General features: G+C 42.3%; 1 protein-coding gene across 3 annotated transcripts; it reads left to right on the top strand.

Annotated features, from left to right (window-relative positions):
• The first annotated feature begins 1,188 nt into the window (after positions 1-1,188).
• Positions 1,189-26,003, top strand: LOC103012968 (cyclin-dependent kinase inhibitor 2A). Of its 3 annotated transcripts, none has more exons than XM_057547736.1 (4): positions 1,189-1,299; positions 23,208-23,514; positions 25,489-25,682; positions 25,781-26,003. In XM_057547736.1, the coding sequence occupies exons 2-3, from the start codon at positions 23,211-23,213 to the stop codon at positions 25,674-25,676; spliced, it is 492 nt and encodes a 163-aa protein (XP_057403719.1). In that variant the 5' UTR covers positions 1,189-1,299; positions 23,208-23,210; the 3' UTR covers positions 25,677-25,682; positions 25,781-26,003. The 3 variants fall into 3 exon arrangements, with proteins under 3 accessions (XP_057403719.1, XP_057403718.1, XP_057403717.1); XM_057547735.1 differs by lacking the exon at positions 1,189-1,299 and adding an exon at positions 1,521-1,660; XM_057547734.1 differs by lacking the exon at positions 1,189-1,299 and adding an exon at positions 19,451-19,925.
• Positions 26,004-27,230: the final 1,227 nt, after the last annotated feature.

The raw sequence follows: 27,230 nt of genomic DNA on the forward strand, positions 1-27,230 counted from the left end.
GCCTGCGAGGCTCTCGGCCCATCGAGACTGACTTCAGGCCCGGGAAGTTGGGGCATCGGGTCAGCACCGCCCGCCTGAAAGAGGCGTCCTGGGCTCGACCACTCGCCTTCGGGGGAGCCGGCGAACCCGCGCCAAAGCTCCATCCAGCCCGACAGCCGGGACCCGTCAGTCTGCGCTCTGGAACCCGGCTCCTGCGTGTCCTCAGGCCGCCTCCGTGTCCTCGACTCACCCCTCCTTTATGCGGCTCTTCCCTTTCCTTCCCCCGCTTTTCCTGTGCCGAGTGGACCCCAGCAGCGCGGGGGGGCGGGGGGTGTCCAGAAAGAAAGGGTCAGTGATGTGGAAGAAAAGAGGGGGCAGAGGGAGGAGGGGAGGAGAGAGGAGAGGGACCACGCTGAAGAGTCAGGCAGCAAGAGGGAAGGGTGTCGGAGCGCCGGGCGGAAGGAGGAGGAGGAGGAGGCTGCGGGAGGAACGACCAGTGGACGCGGGGACAACGGGAGAGCGGGGAGCAGCCGTGGGGGAGGGGAGCGCCGTGGCAGGAGGAAAGAGGAAGAAGCGTTCAGATGCTTCGCTGAGCGGGATGTTAAAACCGAAAATAAAAATTGCCTGGTGAATGGACTGCTGGCCTAGCCCAGAGCCCTCCGCAACGCGGGGAGCAGGCAGGGGAAGGGGCGCCCCGATCCAGCAGGGGTTGGGGTTCGGCTCCTCCTACCTGGTCCGGCGCGGGGCCCGCCGCCCCAGCGGCGCCAGCGCCACGCAGTGTCCAGATGTCGCAGCAGTTTCCTTTAATTTCGCTCGTTTCCCAAATCGAGAAGTGGAGCATAGCGCCATTTCTTTTAAAACTGACATCCAGCCTCCTGAATGGCGGATAGACCCATGAGATAAATTTGCTTTTTTTTTTCTTTCTTTCTTTTTCTCTTTTAAATAATCCGGTTTGGAGAAAGGAAGAACCCCCAGCGTGGGGAGCGCGGAATAAAGGAAGGGGGACAGGGAAGCAGGGACGCGAGCTGGACCGCGGCGGTTCCTGATATGGCAGGGTCAGGTGACGGATGTTGCGAGGGGGCGGGCTGCCTGGAGATGCGTTGTGGCGTCAGGACCTTGAGCTGTCACCGCGTGGGGCGCCCGCGCGGAGGGTGGGAAGGTGGCGGCGCGGGCGGGGGGGACGCGGACAGGGCGGGAAAGAGGAGGTGGGCGGGAGGGAGAGGAACCTAGGACGCTAGCTGCCCGCGCGCGCGCCTCCAGGCGCCTCAGCCCGCCTTTCCCGCGCGCGCTGGGCGCAGAACGGTTCTGGGCTCTGAGAAGGTGGGGGGCGAGCGGGCACGCGCAGGGAAGGCGGGTGCGCGCGTGTGGGGCGGGGATGGGCTGGGGGCGGCGCGTGGGTCTCAGTTTGCTATCGGGGGGCGGGCGCCGAGCTGCCTACCTCTTAAGTCAAAAGGCGGCGCAGCGACCGCCGAGCCCAGCGGCGGCAAGAACATGGTGCGCCGACTCTTGATCACAGTGCGGATTCGGCGCGCGTACGGCCCGCCGCGAGTCAGGGCTTTCGTCGTGCAGATCGCGCGGCCAGCGCGTGAGTGGGCAGCGCCGGTTGTGCGGGCCGCTGCGGACCTCGTGCTGATGCTAGTGAGGAGCCAGCGCAGAGCGCAGCAACCGCATCCTAGACCAGGTAGGAAAGGCCTCGAAAATCCCGGGCGCAATCGGCCCTCGGGTGACTTTGATGTAAGCTAATACACAGATAAATCATCTCCGGACGAGGTTGGAGGAGGCTGTTTCGGGGGGGTGGAGGCTCCTTCCACTTTCTCTCCATACGGGTTACAGTTACTTAGAGGTGCTGTTCTCCCATTATGTGGAGCCCGGAGCCGCCTTCACACACCTCCTAAATCCCGTGAAACTCTGGGGGAAACCGGGAGATTCTAAACCCACTTTAGAAGTCAGTCACTCCTGTATTTCCTGAGTGGGAATCAGTAAACACACACACACACACACACACACACAAGGTGTATTTCTAAGGCACTTTATTGTGCCCTGGAGGAAAGTAGCACTAACGGTCTTAGTTTTCTGGAGGCCGCCTTTTTTCTCCCCAGTCTTCCTGCCTGGTCAACCCTCCCTCCTTCCAGTAGTGGAGGACGTTTGAGGGTGCGGGCTCGCACAGAGTTTGACTTCCCGAAATAGTAACATTGATCTTGATCGAAGGATCAGTAACTGCTAAGAGGAGCAAATCACTTGCTTTTGCAGTCAATGGAGAGTCAGACTTTCGCAGTGAGATGGAGGTTTCTTCTTTAGCGGCCTGGTGTATCTAAGTACTTGGGACAATGCCCGTATGTTTAGCAGAAGACAGAACTACAGTGGGGAGTCTAAGGATCACACCGATCATATTTTAGTCATCTCAGGCCCCAATTAACAGGCCCCAAATGAGGCCTACTTCTTGAAAGACAGAATTCTAGGTAGTTTTGTCCCCACAGAAGATAAATCTTTACATAGTCGATGTAATTTCCTATGACCAGGATAGTTGAAATATATATATAGTTACAATATATAGAGTCCCAGTTAGAACTTGGGTAATGAATCCAAAAACAATTTAATGAGGCTTCATTTTTGTGACCTTCCTCGTGGCATTATTTCCCCATGAATATGTGTTTTGAAAAAGCAAAGGTCAGCAGAGGGGGAATTATTTTTTATTGTAACGTTAATAGACTTTTTGACATGTAAATGTAAAACTGTTAACACTATCAGTGTTTAATCAGGTGCCTCAATTTCTATTGGCAAAAATCTACAAACAATTTATAGGGAAAATACACATTTTCTTTTTCATATTATTATTGAAGTTCAGAGTTTTTTTTGGAATTAGTAGAAGGAGCTTGTAAAGAATTTCAAGGCATGTTGCTGGTCTTGATTTCAGTTCATTTTAAAACATTAACAGGATCCATTTTTTTTAAAACGGTGGTTTATCCGTACCAGCAAGCATTTAGCCACTATGATATGTTTTTGAATATCTTAGTTTTTAATATTATTCTCTATATAAAGTTATTTTATTTAAATTATTAAGTTGCATCCAAAACTCTAGAGTAACAAAGTAGAAAAATTTAATCTATATAAATAATATAATTATGTGTTTTCTATTTTAGGAATACATAATATAATATTTTGCTTATTTTAAGTTAGAGAAATATTCATTTTATAATATATTTATTGTATAAGTGTTAAAAATATAAAAATGATAGATTCATTGAAAATAGCCATTTATTTCTTGTTATTTAGGTATAAATCAATTTTCAGGAATGAAAGTTATTTTTACATGCATTGACTATGTGAAAAGCCCAATTTTCAGCAAATATCTGAAGACAGAACACATGACGTAGATAGAATAGAATATGTTTTGAAAATATGTGCAATTCTCCAACTTCATATGTGAAATTTTACACATATACAAACATCTGGAAGTATTAATTATAAGTGACATGTAATTATATATTTCACATTAATATATGTCTATGGTTATACTGATTTAAGAATATATATGGGTGGTAATTATGTTGGGACTCATACAATTCCTTGAGAGCAACAGTGCTAAAAACTAACTTGTATGAATTATTTAATACTAACGCAGACCTGTAAGGTGTTATTATTTTAACATATTTTTAGAGTTTTGCAAACATGTTCATTATGACTTTTTTTATATAACTGGAAACTGTATATAATAAAATTCCACATTACTAGTTTCTTATCCACACGTGCCTGATGAATTACACTAATTGACTCGTTACTTCTACCTTGGTGTGTTTACAGACTAGTCATATTTTTCTGAAATTAAATATTCATTTGTTTACTGTTAGGTGGGAACTCTTAGGGTTTTTCCGCTCCTTTAACAGCATAGTGTCCTCTCAAGGTAAGCACTATATGGTTAGCATAAACCATTATTCCCAATGTGTACATGATCCCTAGCTTGTATTATGTTCTAAATGAACAATAATTCTTTCAGACGTCAAGACTTAATATTCACTTACTTCTTTGGGGACTCTTGAATTTTAAAAAGTCCATTCTCATCCTAAGGTAACAACAACACAGCCTATTGCTGTCTATGTCCAACAGTATTTTACAGGTCTGCTAATTACATGTTAGTTCATCACAAGTAACTAACACGGTAGGGTTAAGCTAAACCATTTTCCCAACATATGAATGACACCTGATAGTAAAGTGATCTACATCATCTCAAAAATACCTTCTTAAAGGAAGGCTGAACATTTGGCCCAGTGTTTTTGCTCTTTTAAAACCTTTAGTCCTTTTTGAGAAGCATGACAATCTCACTTGCCCCAGTCCATCCTAAAACACCCTAGGCCAGAGAATCCTTCTCTCTGCTACAAAATCCAACCTCATAAAAAGTTTTTGTGGTGCTTTATTTCTACAGTTTAAATAATATAAACAATGGGTATAGTTTCATTTTCTAAACATATAATTATAATATTGAATAGCTTTAAAAAAAAACTACAGTTTTCTAAATTCTGATTTTCACATACCTGATGACTAATATTGCGTCTGTTTATTGACTGAAGATTAACGCACTTTCCTAAACACCTCACTGGCAAGAACATTTTTACATTATGTATCAAGAACTTGTAAAATATCCATATACTTTTATTCAGTTTTTCTATATGTAGGCATTATTTTAAGGAAAGAAAGATTCTGACAAAGAGCAATACAAACAGATAAATAGTAGCAGGAAATTGAAAATTGCCTAAAATTCTAGCAATCACATTGTTAAATTATGTTCAATTATACCTATACTCTGGAATTATGGTCTGAAATATTTCAGATCTGGAATATAATAGACAATCATCAAGTTTTTGATTAAAATTATTACATTATAAAGGTAGGTGATTTCCTTTTTTTTTTTAAAAAAAGCAAGATTTAAAGCAATAAACAATTCTTATTCTTGCTTTTCCTATCCGTCTCTCTCTCTCTTTCTCTCGTTCTTTCTCTACACCTACACATACATACACACACACACACACACACACACACACACAGAGCAATGTATCAAAATATCTATAGTGGCTTCCTCAGGATGGTTGGTGATCTTTATTTCTTCGTTACACTTTTGTGTCTTCCAAAGTGCTATGACCATCACCAGTTAAAAAAAAAAAAAAGGAAAAAAACCGTTATTTTCCTACAGTACAGATGAACTAAGAGCTTACTTAGCGTTAGTTGGGGAAGGAGTGAGAAAGGGTGAGGAAAATAAGTTGTACACGTATCCTATACAAGAAGGTGGCTTTAAGGTCTGGAGAAAGCCTGAGAGGGTTCTAACTTCAGACTGTAGGGCACGCTGTGCCTATTCACAACGTAGTTCGTTTTTAAATAAATGATAAATGGGTGGCTATACCTGTTTCCAAGGCACCTGGGTGTTAGGCCTCTCTGGTCCCAGCACTTGCCCCTCCTCGGGATCCCCTTCTCCCAAGTCCTCTCTGGACGACTTCAGGGTGGGGCTCTCCACTTCCCAGAGCTGGGCTGGGGTCGCAGCGGGTGTCCCCAGGACCCCAGAGTAGGAAGTGAGACTCGAAGTTGCTCGGACCTCGCCTCCTTCACCTCTCAACTACAACCACCCTCCTTGACTCATCCCTCACCCTCTCAATTCTTAGAGATGCTTCGGATGCCGGAGATTTTATTGGCCGCTGAGGTAGGACACAGGCCCACGTATCACCGAACTCCGCGAACGCACCCACCCCTTCTATTTTTAGCCTCCTCTGGGCCTCGCCCCTCACCCCAACTATTTCCGCAGGTAATATTTCATTAGAGTAACAGAGCAGAGCAGGGGTTAAACGCAGAGCAGGATGGGGGCTGCCCTGGGTGAGGAAGGGGTGGGGACAGGCGGAGTCTGAGTGGGCTTCGTGGCTTCCAGAGGGGTGCAAGGTATGACAGGGGACATCTCTGGGTCACCTCCCCCAGCGTGAAACTGACTAGGCCTTTTTTTCTGGAAGGGAGGGAGCGGGATGGGACAGGTTCACTCCGAGGGACGGAACGAGAGATCGTGAGGTGCACTTCCAAGCCTAGGCGGCTATTCCATTACCTTCCAGGCTAGGTGGCGACCAGAGTATTGAAAGGCCTCGTTTTCTTTGTTTCTCTGTCTGGGGTGCAAGGTGTAAAGAATGGCCCGTCATATTTTTCTAGTGATGATGTCTCTCAATAGTTTTCTTCTTATACTGAAGCTTTCCTCATGTTTGAAAACTTTCTCCTTTTAGTCAAGACATTCAAATAAAATCATTTATTAGAATGAAAAAACATCAGTCAGTATTAAAATAAGGTCAACTTCTATGTCAGTAAGCCAACCGATGGAGAAAACCTTAGGAATAAATAAAGGCTTTGTTCAGTAGGAGAAGGAAGGTCCTTTAAAAGACTGCTCCGTCTTAGAAAATGCCCACCAATCTGGGGTCTCCGCAGAGTCACCATATCCTAATTCATGGTATTTCACTGTGTGTTCAGCAATCCCATGTGTATTGACAATTGTTGAATTTACTAAATGTCAATAACATTTGTTTTTTAAAGAAAGGAGGATTGAAGAAAATCTCTGCCTGTCAGTGCAGTTTTATATTTCATAAACCCTGGAATGATTGTTGCAGTTGGGTAGAACTACATAATCAGAAAGAAGTCATAAAGGAGAAAAAATTAAAATGTCAACTACAAGATTTAAAATTACAGTGCCTCAGAGGTCTTTTGAAAAAGAATAAGTTGATTTTTATTTTTTATCACAACTTTTATCTTCAACTAGCTATCAATTTCCCCCTTTACCTTCAAAAAGAAAATCTCAGAATTTATTTAAATGGTTGCGAAGCCAGTAGGAGTTTTTTCTCAGGGAAAAAAAGTTTTGTAGATTGTAGAGGTTCAGAACTATATGAACAAAGACATGTAATCTCTTAAACAAATTGCAACTAATAAAATTGTGCAATCAGAGTGGTGTTAATAAATACGCCCTCACTTTCTTAATTTAAGCATGAGAATAATGTGACGTCAAAGAAGTAAGGCAAAGGTTATCAGCAGCATCCTTACCTGGGCTGCTGTTTAAAATACATATTTCTGGAGCCCACCCTTAGAATATCTGATGCAGCAGATTTGCTGTGGGTCCCAAGAATCTGCATTTTAAAGCATTTAAGGGGGATTCTGTTAGGAGGTGGCTCCTTGGGACAAATATGGCCAAAATTGCTTTTTTAAACCTTATTTTTGCTCACTTATTTTTGAATCGAGGTTCAGGCTTTTAGATAAGATTTAAAATTTTAGAATCACACTTTGGGTGTCAGGAAGGACACTGAGAATCTGAATAAATCATTGGAGGAGCTATTTTACCAAATGAAGGAGACCCTTTATTATTATTATGTGATCCTTCATCTGAATTGGAAAAGATTATCTCTTAGATGCCAGATCTCTACAATCAGAACACATTTTGGCGCGAAGAATGTAACAGGATACACTTGTGCATTAAAGCTTGTAGCACCAGCCAGAAAATTTCCACAAAAGACATCACCTTTTTGAAACACTACATACACTTACTGTTGTTTACATAGGATGGAGGGTCCTCGATAGATAGATAGATAGATAGAGTAATAAGTAATAAGGGATTTCTTTTATTTTACTTTATCTTCCAAACCAGAAACCAGGCAGTAAACATAACAACGTAAAATTATGTAAGAGAAGAAAAAGAAAACATAAAAGTATTCCACAGATTTAAATTATATTTATTTATGATCAAGGCAAAATTGCAGTAGAATGTAGCCATAACAGAATAAGGCACTTATAGACAAAATGAGGGGTCTTTGTGTCTATAAAAGCACATTGATGAGGGGGACATATATAGAATAATGTAAGCTAAAGAATAATTTGCCGTTTAAGTAAAACAAAAATATTATGCCTTCCAACTTATAATTTTTCTGCTTTTAAACTACATTTTTCTAATGTTACACCTATTACTTTGCTGATGTATTAGGGGGAAAAGCTTACGTTTTACTTTCTTTTTTTGAGTGCCACCATTTTCTTGCTCTGAATCTCTCAGGCTGCCAGACCATCTGACTCAGCAATTGTACAACTCTTTCACCCAATTTAAAGAAACAGCAACTATCCAAAAACAATGAATCCCCCCAGTTGCAAATCTTTCCCAACCTGTAGAACTAGCAGTATATTTTAATTCTGAAATAATTGTTAAATGTACATACAACATGGGACACTTTGAATTTTACTCCATTCAATTTGCATGCTGAATAATTGAAACTGAATATATTTTATGTAACACAATTTTTAAAAGAAGTTTATTGAAACTTTCTTCTAAAAGCATATGGTCAAGTTTGCTTTCTCTTTTCCCTCAAAATAATTATGAGGAGCTTAACAGTAATAGAGCACATCAACTTACATTATCTTATTTAATTGTCACATTATCCTTATGTTTTAGGGATTTTATTCTCTCATTTCATAGACTGGAGACTGAGGCTCTGATAGGTTGCATGGTCTGTCAAAAGTCATTGACTAGTAACTCGTGCCAAATTGAACTAGGTGTGCTTCTTGCCCCAAATGCCCTAAATTAGCCCTTTATAACTGCCTCTTGAGTGAATACATGTTTTATATATATATATATATATATACACACACACACACACACATATGTATGTGTATATATATATATACATACACACACACGTGTGTGTGTATATATATATACATACACACACACGTGTGTGTGTGTATATATATATACATACACATATATATACCTATATGTGTGTATATATATATATGGTTTCAGTTCCATCTCTTATATTAGTTGTTGTTTTGTAAATTGCTTAACTCCCTTGGATCTCTGTTTTACTCAGCATCAGCCACATATGTTCTAGCAAATATTGATTAGGTGAATGGAAAGTTCTGAAAAGTAAGGCAGTTTAATAACGGAAGTCCTAAAAGCCATTGAATCTCATAATAAAACAAGAAAATTAACTTCTTTCAGAAATTCATTTCTTGCCCAGAATAAAAGTAATTGAAAACTCCCTTATAAATTAAGTATAAATTACTCACTTACACTTCGATTTAAGAGCAGTAAACAGGAAACCTATGCACCAGCATAGGAATCACTTGAAGCACGAAGTAGAAATGTCACTTTCTTGGAATATATGATCTGTGATTAGATTCCATTTCCTTTACTTACTGGCTGTGTGGTATTAGGACTAAGTACTTAAAGCTCTCAATGCTTCCACTTCCTTATCTGTAAACCTAAGGTGGTACCCTATAGTACTCATTCATTAAGAACTAGATAAAATAGTATATGCAAAGATATGTTGTAAACTTTCAATTCATCACATACATTTGTCAATTATTGTTAAAGTGCCTAATTAAACTAATCCTTAAAAGCACATTAGTTTACTTTTACAGTAAATGCCTTCTTAACTCTAATTTAATTATTTAGAGTAGCTAGAAACTCCTCAACTCCATTTTAAAGAATATCATAATAAAAATATATTTATTCAAATCCCTGGCATATTCCAAGGTGTCAGGTAAATTTGTACAAAAAATCAGTGTAAACTTGTACAGAAACCCTATATGATGGCCTTTACAGTGTGATTCTAAACTTTTCTAGTATTCATAATTACTAAATAGCTATTAAACGATAGTCATGAACTTCTGTTTTCTAAGATAAGAAATTAAATTAGTTTTAGAAAACTGAAAAAAGTTATTAACTTGCCTTCAATTTATCAAAAAATTCAATAACTCCAAATAATAATTTCTGGAGGGAACACTGAGATAATGGGCTCTCGATTCCTTCAGAACAGTTGCTGCAGTCTGAATATCTGAATCAATAGTTTCGGCACAGAATTTTCTAAAAATTCTTTAGTGTGAAGAGTGTGCATGCGTGCGTGTGTGTGTGTATGTGTGTGTGTGTGTGTGTGTGTGTGTGTGTCGTGGAAGGAAAGAGGGGAAGAAGCATTAAAGTCATCCTCAAAACCTCCAAAATGTCTGCTTTGGAAGGTGGCCTGCAACTATTCTTATTCACATTTAGTAGGATATCAAAGAGACAAAATATGTTAAATATACTTCCTTAGGCAAAATTGACTTAGGTATTTAAAATTAGTGCAGAGAAACATAAAGTATGCTCTGTTATCATTGCCTTTAAAAAATGAAGTCTGGGAGTTATCATCTTAACCATAAGAAAGAGAAATATAAAACTATACCCTCAACCCAGAGACTCAAAGGAAAACATGAGTGGGAATGTTAAATCTGTAAGTGAAAGATGCTAAAACATGAATAGGAAGCATTTTCTGATTTATTCAGGATTGATGTATATCATCATGAAGTTGATTCCTTCCAGAGGAGTTTAATCCCATATTGGGTGAAGAATGTGACTCCAGGAAGAGTGAGCCAACACAGAAAATTTTCTTATGATCTTTTACAATATCAGAGGATAGTTTGGCTTCAGAATTTTCAGAAGTCCAGGAAAGGCAAAAAAAAACAAAAACAAAAACAAAAACATGAAGATAACAGACTCTAGAGCCCAAAGAAGGCAGGCTACTCTTAAGGGATAGTTGTGGGGAGGGTGGTAACTAGGTCTCCCTTTGAAGAGGAAAGCTTCAATATAGATGTTTCCCCAAAATTAGAGTATCCTAAATCATCGTTAAACCCAATCAATCAACCATGAACACTCAACTTCCACCAAGAGTGAAAACTGAACACAATATTACTGCTCTGTGAGTTTCACTTTCTCAAGGCAATAATAGCACATACAAGCATCAGCAGGATAGGCAGAAATGGAATACTGTATGTGTTCAAGGTTAGCAATTAAGAGAGCAACACGTGTTTGAAAGGAGAAAATCTGTGCAATCAAGGAGGAAAACGAGGGAGGTTGGGAATAGAGGTTTAGAGAAGGTAAACTTTATAATTTCTCAATTTTGCCTATAGTTTCCCCATTGTACTTTCTACTTGAACTGCACTCCAAGGAATGGTTGTGGGTAGCAATGAATGCAGAGGAAACATTGAACACAGTGACACACTCCATTGTCACTTCCCATGATTTAATGAAAGTTTTTGTGGAAGTACTTTTATTATAACACAGCCAACTTTATTACAAAGAAGCTCTGTTTTCATGGGGTTAGAACTCAAAGAAGACAGAGTTAATCACACCTTCTGGAAGGGAGTTTGCTTGTTCAAACCACAGATACCTGCCAGAATGTATAGTAATGAGAAAAAAATACCCAAGAGGAAATTGACTTTGATGGCCTAAATGAATAAGAAGATAGTAAATGTCATATCCTTAAAAAAAAAAAAAAGTAAGTTCCATTTATTGAGAGCCCACTGTGTGCCTAAATTTTTCTATATCTGACATTCTTTATTCCTTATAATAACCCTATGAAATATGTTTTATTCCCCACTTTGAGAGGTGAGGAAATGGAGGCTCAGAAAGTTTATTCAAGTCTGCAGAACTGGTAAATGAGGGATGAGGGCTACCTGAGTATGAAGACTGAGATTGTCCCATTACCTGTGCTGCCTTTGTGTCTTCTCCAAGATTATTATTTAAGGCTGTGGTTGACATCCTCACCAACCACATTTGTCGCAGTCAGTGTAAGTAGCTGTGGCCATAGAAAGAACGTGAAGAGAGGACTGGGTTTAAGACCTGCAGGAAACACTTATTTGCTGGGTAACCATGGCAATGCACTACCCCTCCATTTCCTTATCTATAAATCATAAGGGTAGCTTTTTGAAAAGCAATTTTTCAATATGTGTCACAAGACTTAGACTCTTTGAAAACCTGCAGTACTATTTGTTGTAGCAGTTAGAAGCACCTTAAATATCTGACAACAGGAGCATCAGTAGGTAAACTGGAGCTTTTTTCCCCCAGTGGAGTATGTTGTAGCTTTTAAAAGTAGTGTTTATAAAGCAATTTTGGAGAATTTGGGAAAATGCTCTAATGATGAGTGAAAGGAAAAACTCATTTCAAAATTGTATTATATCCACAAGAACTGAGCAAGGATAAAAGACAGGAAGGAAATATTTCAAAATGTTGTTACTGTTTCTGTGTAGTATAATTTTTCATTTTCTTTATGAAGCTCATTTCTTACATTTTTTACATATGTGAACTATAATCAGGAAAAAGTCATTCAAAAATGAGGGGACTGGATTAAGTCACTTTGAGGGACTTCGAGATCCAAATTTCTATCACTATGTGTATTATTATCCAAGAATAATCACACAGAAGCACAGTAATTCCCAAAGGTGGAAATCCTGTCACCTTGGTCCAAAATTTACAACCTGCCTGATGGCACAGTTCTCATAGAAAAGGAAGCATTGCTGAGTTGTCCACCATGTCCTGTACAAATCAATCAGCAGGGAAACATAGTGGGGAGAGTGTGCACCTCTCAGACAGAACTGGGAACCGTGGGCTTGAACTCCATCTCCTTGTACCTTGTGACTTAAGCACTCTGGGCTTCTTTTTTTCTAATTAATGAAGAAAGGATACTACTCTCTATTCCACAGGACAGTCGTGGGATTACAAATGACATATGTAAAGCTGCTTAATGCTTATCACCTAATTGGGGTTCAATAAATGGTAGCCATTATGATTTTGCTGGCAACTTTAAATGAATTTTCTATTGTTTCTGTTTCTGTCTGTCTCTCTCTCCTCTAATTATATGCTTTACTTATTTTGTCCCTCAGGATGAGGCTAATTCTAATTCTCCATATCTGTGCATGTAAACAAATTATGCACGTATGCACACAAATACATACTGTATCTATTGATATATATATACATACCATATATATATAAAGCAAGAGAGAGAGAGAGACACACACACACACACACACACAGTGCTAGTCTTTTAGTTTTTTTCAACTGGCCAAGTAGCCACAGATAGGCATAAGTAATTCAACAAAAGAAACTTCTCAACAAACAAAAACAGACATTTACAAGACAATTGAGTTAGGGAGTGATTGTTTTCATGAGCTTCAAAGCTTCCTCATTTCACAAGCCTCCACTCTAGAGATATTTTTAATAGTAAACTCCTTACATAGATTTAAAATTACATTTGTTTTGCACACAATTTAGAAAAGACATCTGCTATATAACAAGTTATCCTCAAAATGATCTTGGGAAGATGATGATAGATACTACAGATTCTATACCCAGTTAATACTTTGGAAAATAAGACTGAAAAATTAGGACTTACCTATAATTATGTATCAGGTTTATAATAAGTTAAAGGGATTTTGAGTTTTGTGCTCTTTGCCCAAGTCCTGTTTGAGCAGGAAGATAAATTTTACAATAATTCTGAGTGAAAGTGAAAAGAGCTATCATAGAGTCCCTAAAAGAGTGCCTTATTCATAGCAGATACTCAATAATTGTGCTGTATTGAATTTAGTTAGAGAATAGTAAAAAGGAAAAGAAAATATCCTCCACCTTGAATTTTCCAAAGATCTAATCCTTGGGGGCACATTCCCTTGTCTTAACTAACCTGTGACAGAGGTCTGCTCTTTTTCTCAGAGGTCTCCCTTTTTGTTAAAGTTACCTTTTATCCTTGTGGTAAAATAAATAATTAAAGGAAAACCTTGCATTCGTTGCCATTTTTCACCCAAGAAAGTCCTTCTTTCCCATTTAAAATACCCAGATTGGACACTGAGCCCTCAGAATTCTTACCCAGGGGCACTTTGAGGGGCACTTTTCTTAGCTGAACAACAATCTCTTGAGGCACAGTTGCTATTATGCCCACTTTGTAGATGCAGATTTCAAAGCCAGAATAAAGTATTACTTTCTCAAGGTAATAAAGTCGGTGGTGGAGCTAGGCCTGTGGTCTTTACTTTGGTAACTCTTTCTATATTAAAAGGGGTACATGAAATTATTCTTCCATTGCTTTAGTCTTCAAATAATCTTCTACCGCACCCAGCATTCCACCCTAGAGCCCATCTATTCAGGCTTAACCCAGCTATGTCCAGAAGCTCCATTAACAGAGCATACCTGCTCTGATAAGCTATTTCATAAGGAGGTCTTGTTAATTATTGGATCCTCTCCAGACCCTGAAATACAACATCTTTTTCCTAGTAACACAGGTCTGAAGTGTCAGTTGTCAGAGTGCATCCTCCTTCTCCTATACTGTTAATGTAGGCTCCCCTAAAGCGTGCATTCCAATTCCAGACCAACTTCCTCCTCCAGAGAATCAAACATGTCGATGGTTGTTACCAATTTACCCTACCCTTGGCTAAGGACCCTTCTTTTTTTGTATACACAACTTAAAGCCAAGTGCCTGACATATAGTATGAACTCAGTTACTCTTTCTCAAATAAAGTTATGAATGATGGTTTTCAGAAAAGCAATGCTCAATGCTTATTTGTCTAATAAAATGTATTACGTTTACTTAATTAATTATATGGCTAATATATGCATATAGTACAAAATCCAAACAATACAAGTTGTAGAGTGTGACAAGAAAATCACATGCCCATCCCAGTTCCCCATTTCTTCTCCCCACAGTTAACAGACTTTTCTATATCTGTCCAGAGGTATTCTATATATATTTTATTTTTAACCTCAAACTATATTTTGAACAATTCTTTTATAACAATACTAATATTAAATATGGTAAACAGATGTGTGCTTTTGTGTGTATTGCCTCACTTGATATAATAACCTCATGAGATATAAAGGTAGAGCAAGATAGAGTCCATTTTAAGGATATGGACATTGAAGCTAAGAATAGCCTCAAAGGATTTCACAATCAAAAAGCATGTTGTTAGATAGTCAAATCAGGACTGTCACTTGGTCCCAATTCAGAGCTGTTTATCCAATACCCTTTATTTTCCTGATAAAATGATGTTAGTTTACATATGATGTATTTGCATATCATGCATATCATACCTTGCCAATCCTGCAGTGCCTTGTAAGAACCAGAACCTAATTTCAGAATACTACCTTCTCAAATATCTTTCTTTCTCTTTCTGGTGATGTGTTGAATTAATGTTCACATCTAGAATTACCATTCTTGGATTTGTAGGGTCACAGGAGCACCATCATTGCAAGGCTTCCTTTAATTTAAAGAGTCAGGTGCTCCTCTAGTGTCACCTACCCTCAGCTGGGTTCTCCAGGCTGATGAAAAGCCTTCTAAGTCCGACTTAGCCCATCCCTCTTTCCTCATAACAGATATCCTAAACCTTCACCACTCTCACTTCCTAACCCACCATCTTATCATCACTGAAAACAAGCCAGCCTCTTTGTTCATGGAAGGAAGTGTTTCAACTTCCTCCCTGCCCTGACCTTTTCTCCCTTCTCAAATCTAGCTGAATCTCCTGCATCCAAATTTGTGATGACTCCCTGTGCCTTATATTCCTTTGCTTCCTTACTTTTTAGGTGCCTCAGGTCCTCAGAAATACCCTATCTTGCCTATGTCCTCAGTTTCTCTTTTTTTTCCTCTCCTAACTGTTCTTCCTGTCACCTGGCACTTTTCCTTTAGGGTACATGTGTGCTCAGGCCTCTTGCACCTTCCCTCTGCCTCCCCTCACCACTCACTGCCTTGAGCTGTCACAGCTAACCTGTGAAAGAGTAGCCTGCACAGGGCGTCCCCACTTCCTCCGCATCCTATTCACTCCTGGTTTTCCTCCTGACAATCTGAGCAGCACTTAGCAGACGCCTTTGCAGGCTTTTCTTCCAGAAGTTTATTTTTCCAGTTTCTCACCATGCATCCCAGTAAATTACTTTCAGTTTTCCCAAACTTCTTTGCTCTCACTTCTGCCTGGAACATCTTTCTTCTTCTTTTCCATCTTTATACTCCTACACTTTTCAAGACTAAGGTGAGCTTTCAGCATCCATGAAGACTTTGCCTAAGCCACCAGAATGAGTTTGGTTCCATTTGCATTTTCTTGTGTCATCCTCTGCTTCCCTTTGCTCTTCTACACACATTACATATAATGCCTCATTTAATCCCTACAACAACTGTTTGAGGCGAGTACTATTATCCCAGTTATACAGATGAAAAACCTGAGGTCCAGGTACAATAAGTTACTTTGTTATAGAGCAACTAAGTGAAAAGTCTAATCTGAACCCAGGCATTCCAACTCAAGCCCATATGTTTAACATCTTCTACCCACCCCCTGCACTTAATACTCTACCCTTAACCTGTGAGCTTGTTGAATGAACATTCATTTTTTTAAATGAATCATCTTAAAAAACTGATCAGAATTGAGACAGATTTTTATTTCATAGTATAGATTTTCAAAACTGCAAACACAGCACAAACCTAAATAAGGCCATGACATCCTCAGGGAAGAAGAGAAGAAAGAAAGTTTGAGGAGGATAATGGAAATAACCAACAAACTTTAGAATTTTTGAAGCTTTTTGACATACATCATCTTATTTTATCAATCCATGAAATATATTATGACTCCATTTTACACATGGGGAATCTGAGACTGGCATAACCAGCACCAGGATCCTGGGCTTTATATTTTATTTCTTCTGAGGGATTTCCCCTCAGGTCTGAGCTGATATACCTGAGTAAATTGGGAGTTTGGTAGTTCTTTGAAAGAAAAACTAGGAAAGCTTTCATACTATTATTAACTACTTATTTACACAAGATTTCCAGTGGAGTATGGGATCAACTTCCAGAACAAAGGGGCCATACTCAAGGATACCATAATCTTTGGGGAAACTCTACTGTAAGTGCTGGAGCTAATGCATACCTGTCTGAAACCTGCTCTTGGAGAAAGTCAACCTCCATGTCTGTATATAACGCATCCAAGGGATGTTTTTTGGTGGGTTTTTTTGTTGTTTTTTAAAAATTTATGGCTGTGTTGGGTCTTCGTTTCTGTGCGAGGGCTTTCTCTAGTTGTGGCAAGCGGGGGCCACTCTTCATCGCGGTGCGCAGGCCTCTCACCATCGCGGCCTCTCTTGTTGCAGAGCACAGGCTCCAGACGCACAGGCTCAGTAATTGTGGCTCACGGGCCCAGTTGCTCCGCGGCATGTGGGATCTTCCCAGACCAGGGCTCGAACTCGTGTCCCCTGCATTGGCAGGCAGATTCTCAACCACTGCGCCACCAAGGAAGCCCCAAGGGATGTTTTTATATGATTCCATCACCCATTTCCTCCAGTAACCGTCCAATATACTGCATGAGAGTTTAAAGAGTTCCTGATGTAGGAATCTATAGTTGAGTTTTAGAGGAATTTCTGAATTCCCTAAAAGTTATATGTGCCAGTGAACACACTTTTTAAATAAAATTGCATACTTTATTTTTTGAGGAGAGGATATATAGCTTTCAACAGGTTCTCCAAAGGGCCTACTCTCCCTGCCCTAAGATTAGGAACCATCTTTTTAGTGATGAGAACTAATTTTGATATTAGTCTAAAAAGCTGGACATATTACAAGGGAAATCTGTTCCCTCCATCCCATCACCACAACGGCTATTTTCCCCTCCCCCATGATACAATACCTTAAGCTACATTAAAAGAATTTTATGTTCTCTACCACAGTTTGAATTTTCCACACCATTGTTGCCCTAATAATTGAGAGGTGCCTGGGGGAAAATATAAATGGCACAGTGATGGATTTTTATAATGGATTTGATATCCCATACATGTTTTAATTGGCATCACTTAAAACTTCATGTGTTGCCTTATCTAACAGCAACTGAAAGTACAGTCAGGTATTCTGGGTCTTCAAGAGGAGTCAAGTCTGTCATACGGAGTGAAGTAAGTCAGAAAGAGAAAAACAAATACCATATACTAATGCATATATATGGAATCTAAAAAGAAGAAAAAGGTTCTGAAGAACCTAGGGGCAGGACAGGAATAAAGACGCAGATGTAGAGAATGGACTTGAGGACACGGGGAGGGGGAAGGGGAAGCTGGGATGAAGTGAGAGAATGGCATGGACTTATATATACTACCAAATGTAAAATAGATAGCTAGTGGGAAGCAGCCACATAGCACAGGGAGATCAGCTCGGGGCTTTTTGACCACCTAGAGGGGTGGGATAGGGAGGGTGGGAGGGAGAAGCAAGAGGGAGGAGATATGGGGATATATGTATATGTATAGCTGATTCACTTTGTTATAAAGCAGAAACTAACACACCATTGTAAAGCAATTATACTCCAATAAAGATGTTAAAAAAAAAAAGAGGAGTCAAGCAGGTATTGAAACATAACTTTTAAAATAGAGCTGGGTTATGTAGTAGACAGATGAAGCATGTGATTAAGGCATCTGCAAAGCCTGAGCAACCCAGTCTTTTAAAAAAGTATATATATGTGTGTGGTGTGTGTGTGTGTGTGTATATACATATATATGTATATATATGTAATAACCACAGGATAAATTAGAACCTTGTTGGATTTTCTTTTGCTTATTATCCTCTTCATTTTTTTTAACTTTTCATTAAATATGTCGGTTTTTGGAGGATGTCTATCATTGTTTCGGTGATTAAGGTCTTCTTGCCTTCCCCTTTTATATAATATTGATAATTCTACCCAAAGCATTTTCTTCTTTGTGTCTCATAACAGGATTGCAAAAGAATCCTCAAAATGGATAATTTAAGAGCTAACAGGCATTAGCTTAGGATGTGTGACACTGTTCTAAATACTTATGTGTATATCAATTCATTTAAAACTCAGAACAGTCCTATGAAGTAGGGACGACTCTTAACCCCCCATTTTATAACTAAGAAAATTTTAAGGTTTTTCCAGTAGGAAGGAGAGGTGTAGGGGGCGGGACAGAAGCGGCGCCAGGACAGTGTGTGAGCCTGGTCTCTGAATCAACTCTGAACGCAACTCTGCCTCTAGAGCGCTGAGCACTTTTTCTGATCTAGGAGGAATTATTTATTAAGAACGGAGCCTATCAGCCCAGTGACTCCCTTGCCACTTTCCTATCTGCTTATACGCAGAAATCCCCACCATCCCTGTTAAACAGACCTCATCTTCTCGGAGCCAGCCCGTATACTAGGCACTAGTACCAGGCATTGTGTAAGCCTCGGAAACGCTCTCTCCCGACATCCGTTTTCATGTGTGTGGAGGGAGGGAGGCACAGGCTGGCGGGTGAGCACTCTCCAAAATGAACGTTTGAGCTAGGATTTCTGGCACAGCAGAGCCAGCGCGCGAAATCCAAGTGCAGAGTGTTGGAGGGGGAGTGTGTCGTCTGAAAGAAGGGAAGCCTCATGGTGGGATGGGTGATACCGATCCTCGGCTCTTACCGCGAGGACAGGCTGGCTGTTTCTTCTGATTAAAAGAGGAAGCAATACTTTGCCTAGGACACCAAACACACTGGTTCGAACTTGGCGGTTAGGAATCCCGTGCAACTCTCTAATGCCAGGCGGGGTGTACACGCGAGGAATTTCGCTTTAGTGGAACGAACTCGCTCAGAGCTGCGCGTGCGCCTCTGCTGGGGGTGGGGGCGCAGCGCTGGGAGGCGGGCGCGGGGGACGCGGGGAGGGGGCAGGTGGGAGGGCCCTGGGCGCCCTCCAGCCGGGGCTCCGCCGCGCTCCAGGGGCGGGCCGCTTCCGGCCGGTGCCCCCGGGCGGGCGGGCTGAGGACTCGTGACTGCGGAGGCATGAAGTGGGGCCCCTTCAGAGGTGTCTCATTTGCAGCGCGTTGGGAGCAAAAGGCGCCTCCTGGAAGAACGCGCGGAGGGCGCTCTCTGGAGTGGAAAGAGTCCGCGGGAGGAGTCGAGGAGCCGAGTCTGGGGGCCGCTTCCGCGGGCCCCGGAGGAGGAAAGAGGAGGGGCGGGCTGCTCCCGGGCGGCCGGGGCGGGCCGCCTGCACTCCAGGGAGGGGGGAGCGAGGGAGCGAGGGAGCGAGGGGTGAGCGTTGGGGAGCAGCATGGAGACCTCGGCTGACTGGCTGGCCACCGCCGCCGCCCGGGGCCGGGCTGACGAGGTGCGGGCGCTGCTCGAGGCGGGGGCGCCGGCCCACGCGCCGAACCGTTACGGTCGGAGCCCGATTCAGGTAGGTCGGCAGGCCTGCCGCGGGAAGGTGGCGGGGGAGCGGGGTGCTGGCGGGGGGGGGGGGGATGGCGGACGACTTAGAAGGACGAGGTTGGCCAGTGGATCGGAACCAGGTAAGCGATTCTTGGTAAAGGGGAGACTTCCTGGGGAGTTTTCAGACCGAGGTCGGAGTCGGAGACCTCCTTTCAGCGACGCCCAGGGGGCTCAGGAAGCCACCGGAGGACTGAAAGGCACATGGGGTTCAGATCTGTAGACTGGTATGAAGATCTAGAGGGGAGAGCCTATTTGTGTTCATATAAACCGAAGTATGTTCTTCATCAGATGCGAAATTGACGAACGTTTGGGGTAAGAGTTTAAAGAAATGGAAGATTTGCTGGACCACTTAACCCCGAACTCACTGAATGGGGAATGGAGCTGATAATCCTCTTTGTTGGGAGTGGGGGGAGGGATTTCAGTGGAAATCTCCTGCTGTGTATGTTGGAATAAAGGTCGATTGAAATTTTTCAGAAGTAACTACACATCGTGTTTATTTTTTTTAACCGAGTAAGGAAAATATATGCTTGTTAGGAAACAGACATATCTGAAGAAAAACGTTAATGTAACCTTGACTGAAATAATGCTGTCAATTTAGTAAACCACTTGGGGAGTATCTCCTATCATTTTGGGTATTTTAAACTTACTTGATGTAGGTTAATTTATTTGAGAGTTTTCAATTCCTCATAGTTTAAAAATGTCATTTCTCCCCTCCCCACTCCAGTTTTGTGTGTGTGAGGGTGTGTTGAGTTCGTTTTTCTGTTGTTTTTCGCCTTCACTAACTTCCTAAATCTGAGGCTAAAGACACAATCTTCCTGGCAGTCACTACCCTTGTTTTACGCCCAGTTTCGACAATGATTTCTGATTCTGAAAAACAAAAGTTATATGAAGCAAATGCACATTGCAAAAACTCCAGTCTAACAAGACAAAGGAAAAGTAACTGCACTTGGAACTTAACAGGTTTCACAAGTGAATCTTCCTTTCCTGAAACTATGCTACATAGGATAAATTTTACACACTTTTAGATACAGATATAGAAATAAAACTAAAATGCCTTAAAATTTGAGATTATTTGGGATTTGAAATGTGGAGAGATTTGGGGAGAGAAAGGTTGAATGGTTGTAGAAGAGAAGCATTGAGTCCTTTTTAAAAAATGCATGCCTGAGTCATAATTAGATATCTCTAAAATTTTGCCAGCACCTTGCAGACTGGGCGTTCAGCCTTCGAGTTCTAGAAGGTGTTAGATGAGACCTTATTGTTTAAATACAAAAAGAAAGTTGGATAATTAATTTTAAATCATTTTTAAATAAGATAAAAGCATAGACAAAAGGGGGTATGATTTTAGTTTTGAACCCTAACCAAATTTGTGCTTAATAGAAAAATACTTAGTTTATAGAAAAATTTTAATTACTAAATTAAATTTAGGTCATCAAGTTGACTTAGGCACCCTATAAATATTAGTTTGTTTGATTAAGTTTCTTTTTGCTTTGGATTGCTATTATTTAAATATTTAAATGTTATGTTACTTTTCAACCTTTAATACTGTGGCATATAATAAAACATTTAAAACCAGTTTTATGACTAAGATGAAGGACTTTATTTATCCAACCCAACTAATATATTTTCACCTGCATTATATACAGGCATGGAAGTGTACATACATGTACTAGCTCTGGCACTTGCAGTAGAGCTTCCAAAACATTATGACATCATCCTTGGGTGTGGCCCCTTTGTTTTGGAAATTAACCCATAATCTATTAGAAATCTAATAGTGTAAATAAGTAGTTAATAATATTGTGACAGTTTCACCAGTTTTTCTTTTAAAAACAATTCTTCTAATGCACTGCATTAGTTTTTCTTTCTTTTTGTAGCTGTAAGTTGGTTCACTTATATTTTCTCTCTGTCTTTTTGAAAATTAAATCAGTTTCACTTTCTCCAGGACAGGAATCAACAAACGTACTGTAACTTGTTATGATTCCTTGGTTTGGACAGATTCATTTATGTTTAATACAGAATGTAACTAAAAATAAGTAATTCCTCTTTATAGTCACTATGGTCTTGCTAATATAACCAAATAATGGTTACCCTAAAAAAAGAATAGTCTACCACCACCACCCACCATGTAACACTCAGATTGTAAGGTTGCTGTGATTGTGAACACCATTTCAAAATTCCTCTTTGGTAATGGCTTTGTATCAAAGATTATTTAGGAGCCAAATGAGATGAGCACCCCCTACTTAGTGAACTCTCAGAGTGTAATCTTGGAAAGTGTCTGAGTTTCCTATTTCTGCTATAACAAATTACCACAAATTTAGTATCAACATAAATTTATTATTTTATGGTTCTGGAAGTCAGAAGTCTAAAATGGATCCACAGGGCTGCACTCCTGTCGGGAGTTCTAAGGAAGAATCCATTTCCTTGTCTTTTCCAACGTCTAGTGACAGTCAACTTTCCTTGGCTCTTGGCCCCTGCATCTTCTCTCTGACCTCTGCTTCCATTCTTATATCTTCTCTCTGACTGTGTCCTTTTTTATAAGGAAACTTGTAATTAAGTTGAGCCCACCCTGACAATACAAGTTAATCTCCCTCAAAATCCTTAATTTAACCACATCTGCAAAGTCCCCTTTGCCATATAAGGTAATATATTCACAGCTTTTGAGTGTTAGGAAGTGGACATCTTTGGGGGGCATTACTTAGTTTACCAGAAGAAGGAATTTTAGGACTGGTTAGACAAACTTTCTCATTTTATTCTTAAAGAAATTGAAGTTTAACGTTCAGGGAAACCAAGGGTAGCTTAAAGTTTTGCAAGAATTAAGTTTTTGTCGGTTTTTTTTTCTTTTTCATTTTTGCTTTTAAACAATTACCACGTTCTGGGCTTGGATATACAGCAGTGAACCATACAAAATCTCCGAGCCTTACATAATTTCATATCAAAATGAGGAAGAAAATACAGGAGGTTAGGCTGTAGTGAAAGCCAGTTTGTTCTTCACCCTTTTGCTGTTGTCTGTGACTCTGGCAGTTTTCTGTGCGTGGCTGGAACCCTGCAAAACGTTGGAGAATATAACAGAATGTGTACAGGAAAATGGAATAGGTAGGAGAACTGGCTAAGCGAGTTGGTAACTGAAAGAAAGTAGTACCTAGACACCTATGGCTTGTAAGGGCGTCTGCAAGTTCTGGGGGCTCCGCAAGTAGTTTCTTTATTCCTGCCCTTGCCCCCACCCCGGTCCTGACCGCTCTGCTCTCTCCGGCAGGTCATGATGATGGGCAGCGCCCGCGTGGCCGAGCTGCTGCTGCTCCACGGTGCGGACCCCAACTGCGCGGACCCCGACACCCTCACCCGACCCGTGCACGACGCGGCCCGGGAGGGCTTCCTGGACACGCTGGTGGCGCTGCACCGAGCCGGGGCGCGGCTGGACGTGCGCGACGCCTGGGGCCGCCTGCCCGTGGACCTGGCTGAGGAGCGGGGCCACCGCGACGTCGCCCGCTACCTGCGCGCGGCTGCAGGGGGCACCGAAGGCGGGAGCCACGCCCGCGCAGACTCCGCGGAAGGTCCCGCAGGTGAGGTGGCTGATCCACGAGTTTGAACTCAGCTTCCGCAGCCCAGCGCACTCACTTTTCGGAAGAGAAAGTTGGGCCCAGGAGACTAGGGTATTTGGTCCTACCTCAGCTCATCCTGCCAACCCGTGGGACAACTCGTCTCCCGACCGCGCTGCCTCGGTAGGACTGCAGACGGGAAATAGCCCAAGATGGACTGTCGCACGTTAAAGCCCATCCCATAAACCGTGCCTCCCATCCCCTAAACACTTGAGAAGCAGACGGTGGAAAATTGAGCACTCCGGAGGCTAGAGGTCTAGTGGCCCCTCTTCCTGCAAATTAGCTGGCTAGCTGCATCCTTTCAACCTTTCAACGGCCCCCAGTTTCCCCATTAGTTTAACAAGGCCGCTGAAGGAACCCTGGAATTTCCAAAGCCAACTGCGCGTGGCATCATCTGGCAGAGATCTATCATTCCCGGCTCTGTTGCAAAACTCTACTAAATCTGACCTTCCGCTCTATGCGGTGGAGTTTTTCAGAGCTCTCCCAGTGGGTTCTGAGGGCGACTGGGATGGAGACCTCGCCAACTCTCGCAGTCTGCACACTGGGATTCGCTGCACTCTCTGAGAAATAGACACTCTTAAGCTTTTCCCTCTCTTAAGCATTCTGTTATGATGGATATGCGGACCTCCTTGCCTCTTCCTACGACCACGAAGACTTCTTTTCCCTTGGCCCATTTCCCCCACCTCACTCCTACCTGCTTAAAGTACCAACTTTACTCTGACTTTTTTCTGAAGGGGGAATCATTTTATCTACCTATCTATCTACCTACCTACCTACCTACCTATCTATCTATAGCAATATACGAGATTACGCGAAAATTTAAGGTAAACCATGACTTCGAAGAGACTGAAATCTATCGTATTTTGGCTCAGAACTGGGGCACTAGGCTCCCTGTGCCTTAGGGGAGCCTAGGAGGACGGAGTGGAAAGGCTTGCTCTGGACATTTGGGAGATGTCTTGAGTGCTAGGCCTTGGGTGTGAGAGGCACCCATACCTCCTTTAGCCTGCCACGCTCTCTCTCCTCCAACTGAAGCTTCCGTATGGAATGCGTCGTAGGACTAGGGGCCAATCACAGGGCTGTTGGGCGGAGGAAGAACTGGGAGGAGCTGAAGAGGAGGAGGATTTAGATGATCGAGTTGGTCCACAGGCAAATGAATAATCAAACCTAAGATATTTAACCCAGGTACACACGATCCCTCCCTCCTTCCCTCCCTCCCTCCCTCCCTCCCTCCCTTCCTTCCTTCCTTCCTATTTTTTTTTTTTAAGTTCCTACTTGTGATCAGCCCCGTTCTAGATCAGACACAAAAGTGAATAGGACAAAACAGGAATCCTGCCCTCATGGAGCTTACATTCTGGGAAGTAGATTTTTACGCAATATAACAGTGTATTTCGAAGAGTGAGTTTGTAAAACCGATGTGGTGGATAAGAATGAAGTGTGAATAGGCGGGGAGACTATCTTAAGAGTGGTCAGAGAACCTGAGTCATGAGAAGAGATTAGCCACGGGAGGCAGAGAAACTCGAGTGCAAAAACTTACGTGAAAAAGAACTTGGCAGTTTAAGAGGACCCAAAGGCCAGCTGGAGCGAGTACGCAACGAGAGCAAAGAAGAGGGCAGAGGCCAGATAACGTAGTGGCCCTGTAAGTCCAAAAAAAAGGATGTTAGATCAAAACATGGATTTTGTTCTAGAAACGTTAGGAAACCATTAGCAGGTTTGGGAGACAGGGTCTGGGAAAGAAGATAGGACTGGAATCGAAGGTTCTCACACTGCGGAGCGCCCCTGAGCCTGAGGTGCTCTCTGGTTATGCGAGTTCGCCGAATCGCTGTTACCTGGGGACGTTCGAAGGGCAAGGCGACCCCTTCACCTCCAGTCGCCTGGCATTCTGTGTGGCAAACAACTTGGCACTCGTTATAGACCTGCTTGGTTCTCGCAACCCCGCAGGTTGCGCGGCTGCTCTCTCCCTGCCCTCGTCGAGCGGGTCCCGAGCGCGGGAGCGGCCTGGCGAGCCCGGAGAAGCCCAGCGGGTCAAGCGGACGCGCTGCGAGATCGGGGAGGCTCGGGAGTGCGGCGGCGGCTGGGAGGGTCCAGACTCCCTAGACAGACCCTGTGCTGAGGATGGTGGATGTTAAGAAGAGGTGTCTGCACAGCCCGTGGGGGGCTGCGAGAGAGGAGGGAGGGTCGCACGTCTTTGACTTCTGGTTTCTAATGTCGTTTTTCTTTCTGCCTTCTACAGACAGTCCCGCCCTAAAGAATCATTGAAATTTAGAGACACTTCGACTACGTATTTTGATCTTCAGTCGTCGAAGTTTGAATACAAGAACTACCCCCACCATATCTAAGTCTTCCCTGCTTAGTTCCAATTCATCAAATAACGCTTTTTAAAAATTGGAACTGCCTCCCCCTTCCTTCCCTTAAATTTTGCTATAAAAATAAAAAAAACAAAAACAAAAAACCGACACTGTTCTTGTCTTTTCATCGGGTTAGAGTTTTCGGGAGCGAGTACTCAGGCTCTGGGAACACATCTAAGCGGGCACTTCCTCTTTCGAGCCTCGCACCCGCCAGACGCTGAGGTTATTACAGCCATTTTGTGAACTAGGAAAACGAAGCTTAAATGGATTACGTGACGCTTCTTGTGTCAAACTGCCCGCAAGGGGCGAAGCCCAGGCGCAAAAAAGTTTAAAACAAATAGGGTTCTTTCCGTTCACTCAGTCAACATTTATTGAGCACCTATTATGGCACCTTACCAGGGGTATAGCTGTGGGGGGGGGGGGCGGGGGGAACAGATGTCCCTGGACAGGGCCAGGGACATCAACTAATAAGCACACAACACATAACTAGAAATTTTAAGGCCTATTTCATTGAATCGCAGATATAGCATTGTTTCCGAGACTCACCATTGTTTCACATACCTCTTGGAAAGAAAAACGCTGCAGGTAAGAGTGCATACCATAGAGTAATAAGACACATTCGGATTTCAGATAATGAAATGTCAAAAGCTGGGACTTTAGATCGATGAAAAGGGGTAAAAAGTGATAAATGGAAACTCCAGGGAGACCTCAGATTGAGACTTCCCTTACTTACCTGGCTCCAGAATCCGAGCCCCGTAAGTAAGGTTTTGGGTATTTTGCACAAAGCGTCACAATCAATAGTAGGTGGCGGAGCCTGCAGAACATGACCCACAACCAAGCGCAGAGTTCTGCATCCCGCTGGGGCCTGCGTGAGCTGGCCCTCCAGGCCGGCCCAGCGCTCCGGGATTCGCCAGTGGCGGGCTGTGAGGTTGTGGCTGTGACCGCCACCCAAGCCAAAAGCAGCTCCGCGCTTCTTTGCCAGAGCAGGGATGTTGCAGGAACGTAGCTCCAACTTCAGCTGGGGCTGCCTCAGTCTCCGTTGCTTATTGAGGTGAAATTCACATAAGATTAACAATTTTAAAGGGTATAATTCAGTGGCATTAGTACACTCACAGTGTTGTGCAACCATCGCCATTTATCTAGTTCCAACATTTTCATCATCCCCAACGGCGACCCCATACCCATTAAGCATATTCATTAGATCCTCCCTGTTCCCAGACCCTGGCAACCACTAATCTATTGTCTCTATGGATTTACCTATTCTGGACACTTGATGGTAAGTGGAATCATACAATATGTTGCCTTTTGTGTCTGTCTTCTTTCACTTAGCATACT

The sequence above is a fragment of the Balaenoptera acutorostrata genome, chromosome 6 (genome assembly GCF_949987535.1).
Source record: "Balaenoptera acutorostrata chromosome 6, mBalAcu1.1, whole genome shotgun sequence".
In the NCBI taxonomy this organism is placed as follows: Eukaryota; Metazoa; Chordata; class Mammalia; order Artiodactyla; family Balaenopteridae; genus Balaenoptera; species Balaenoptera acutorostrata.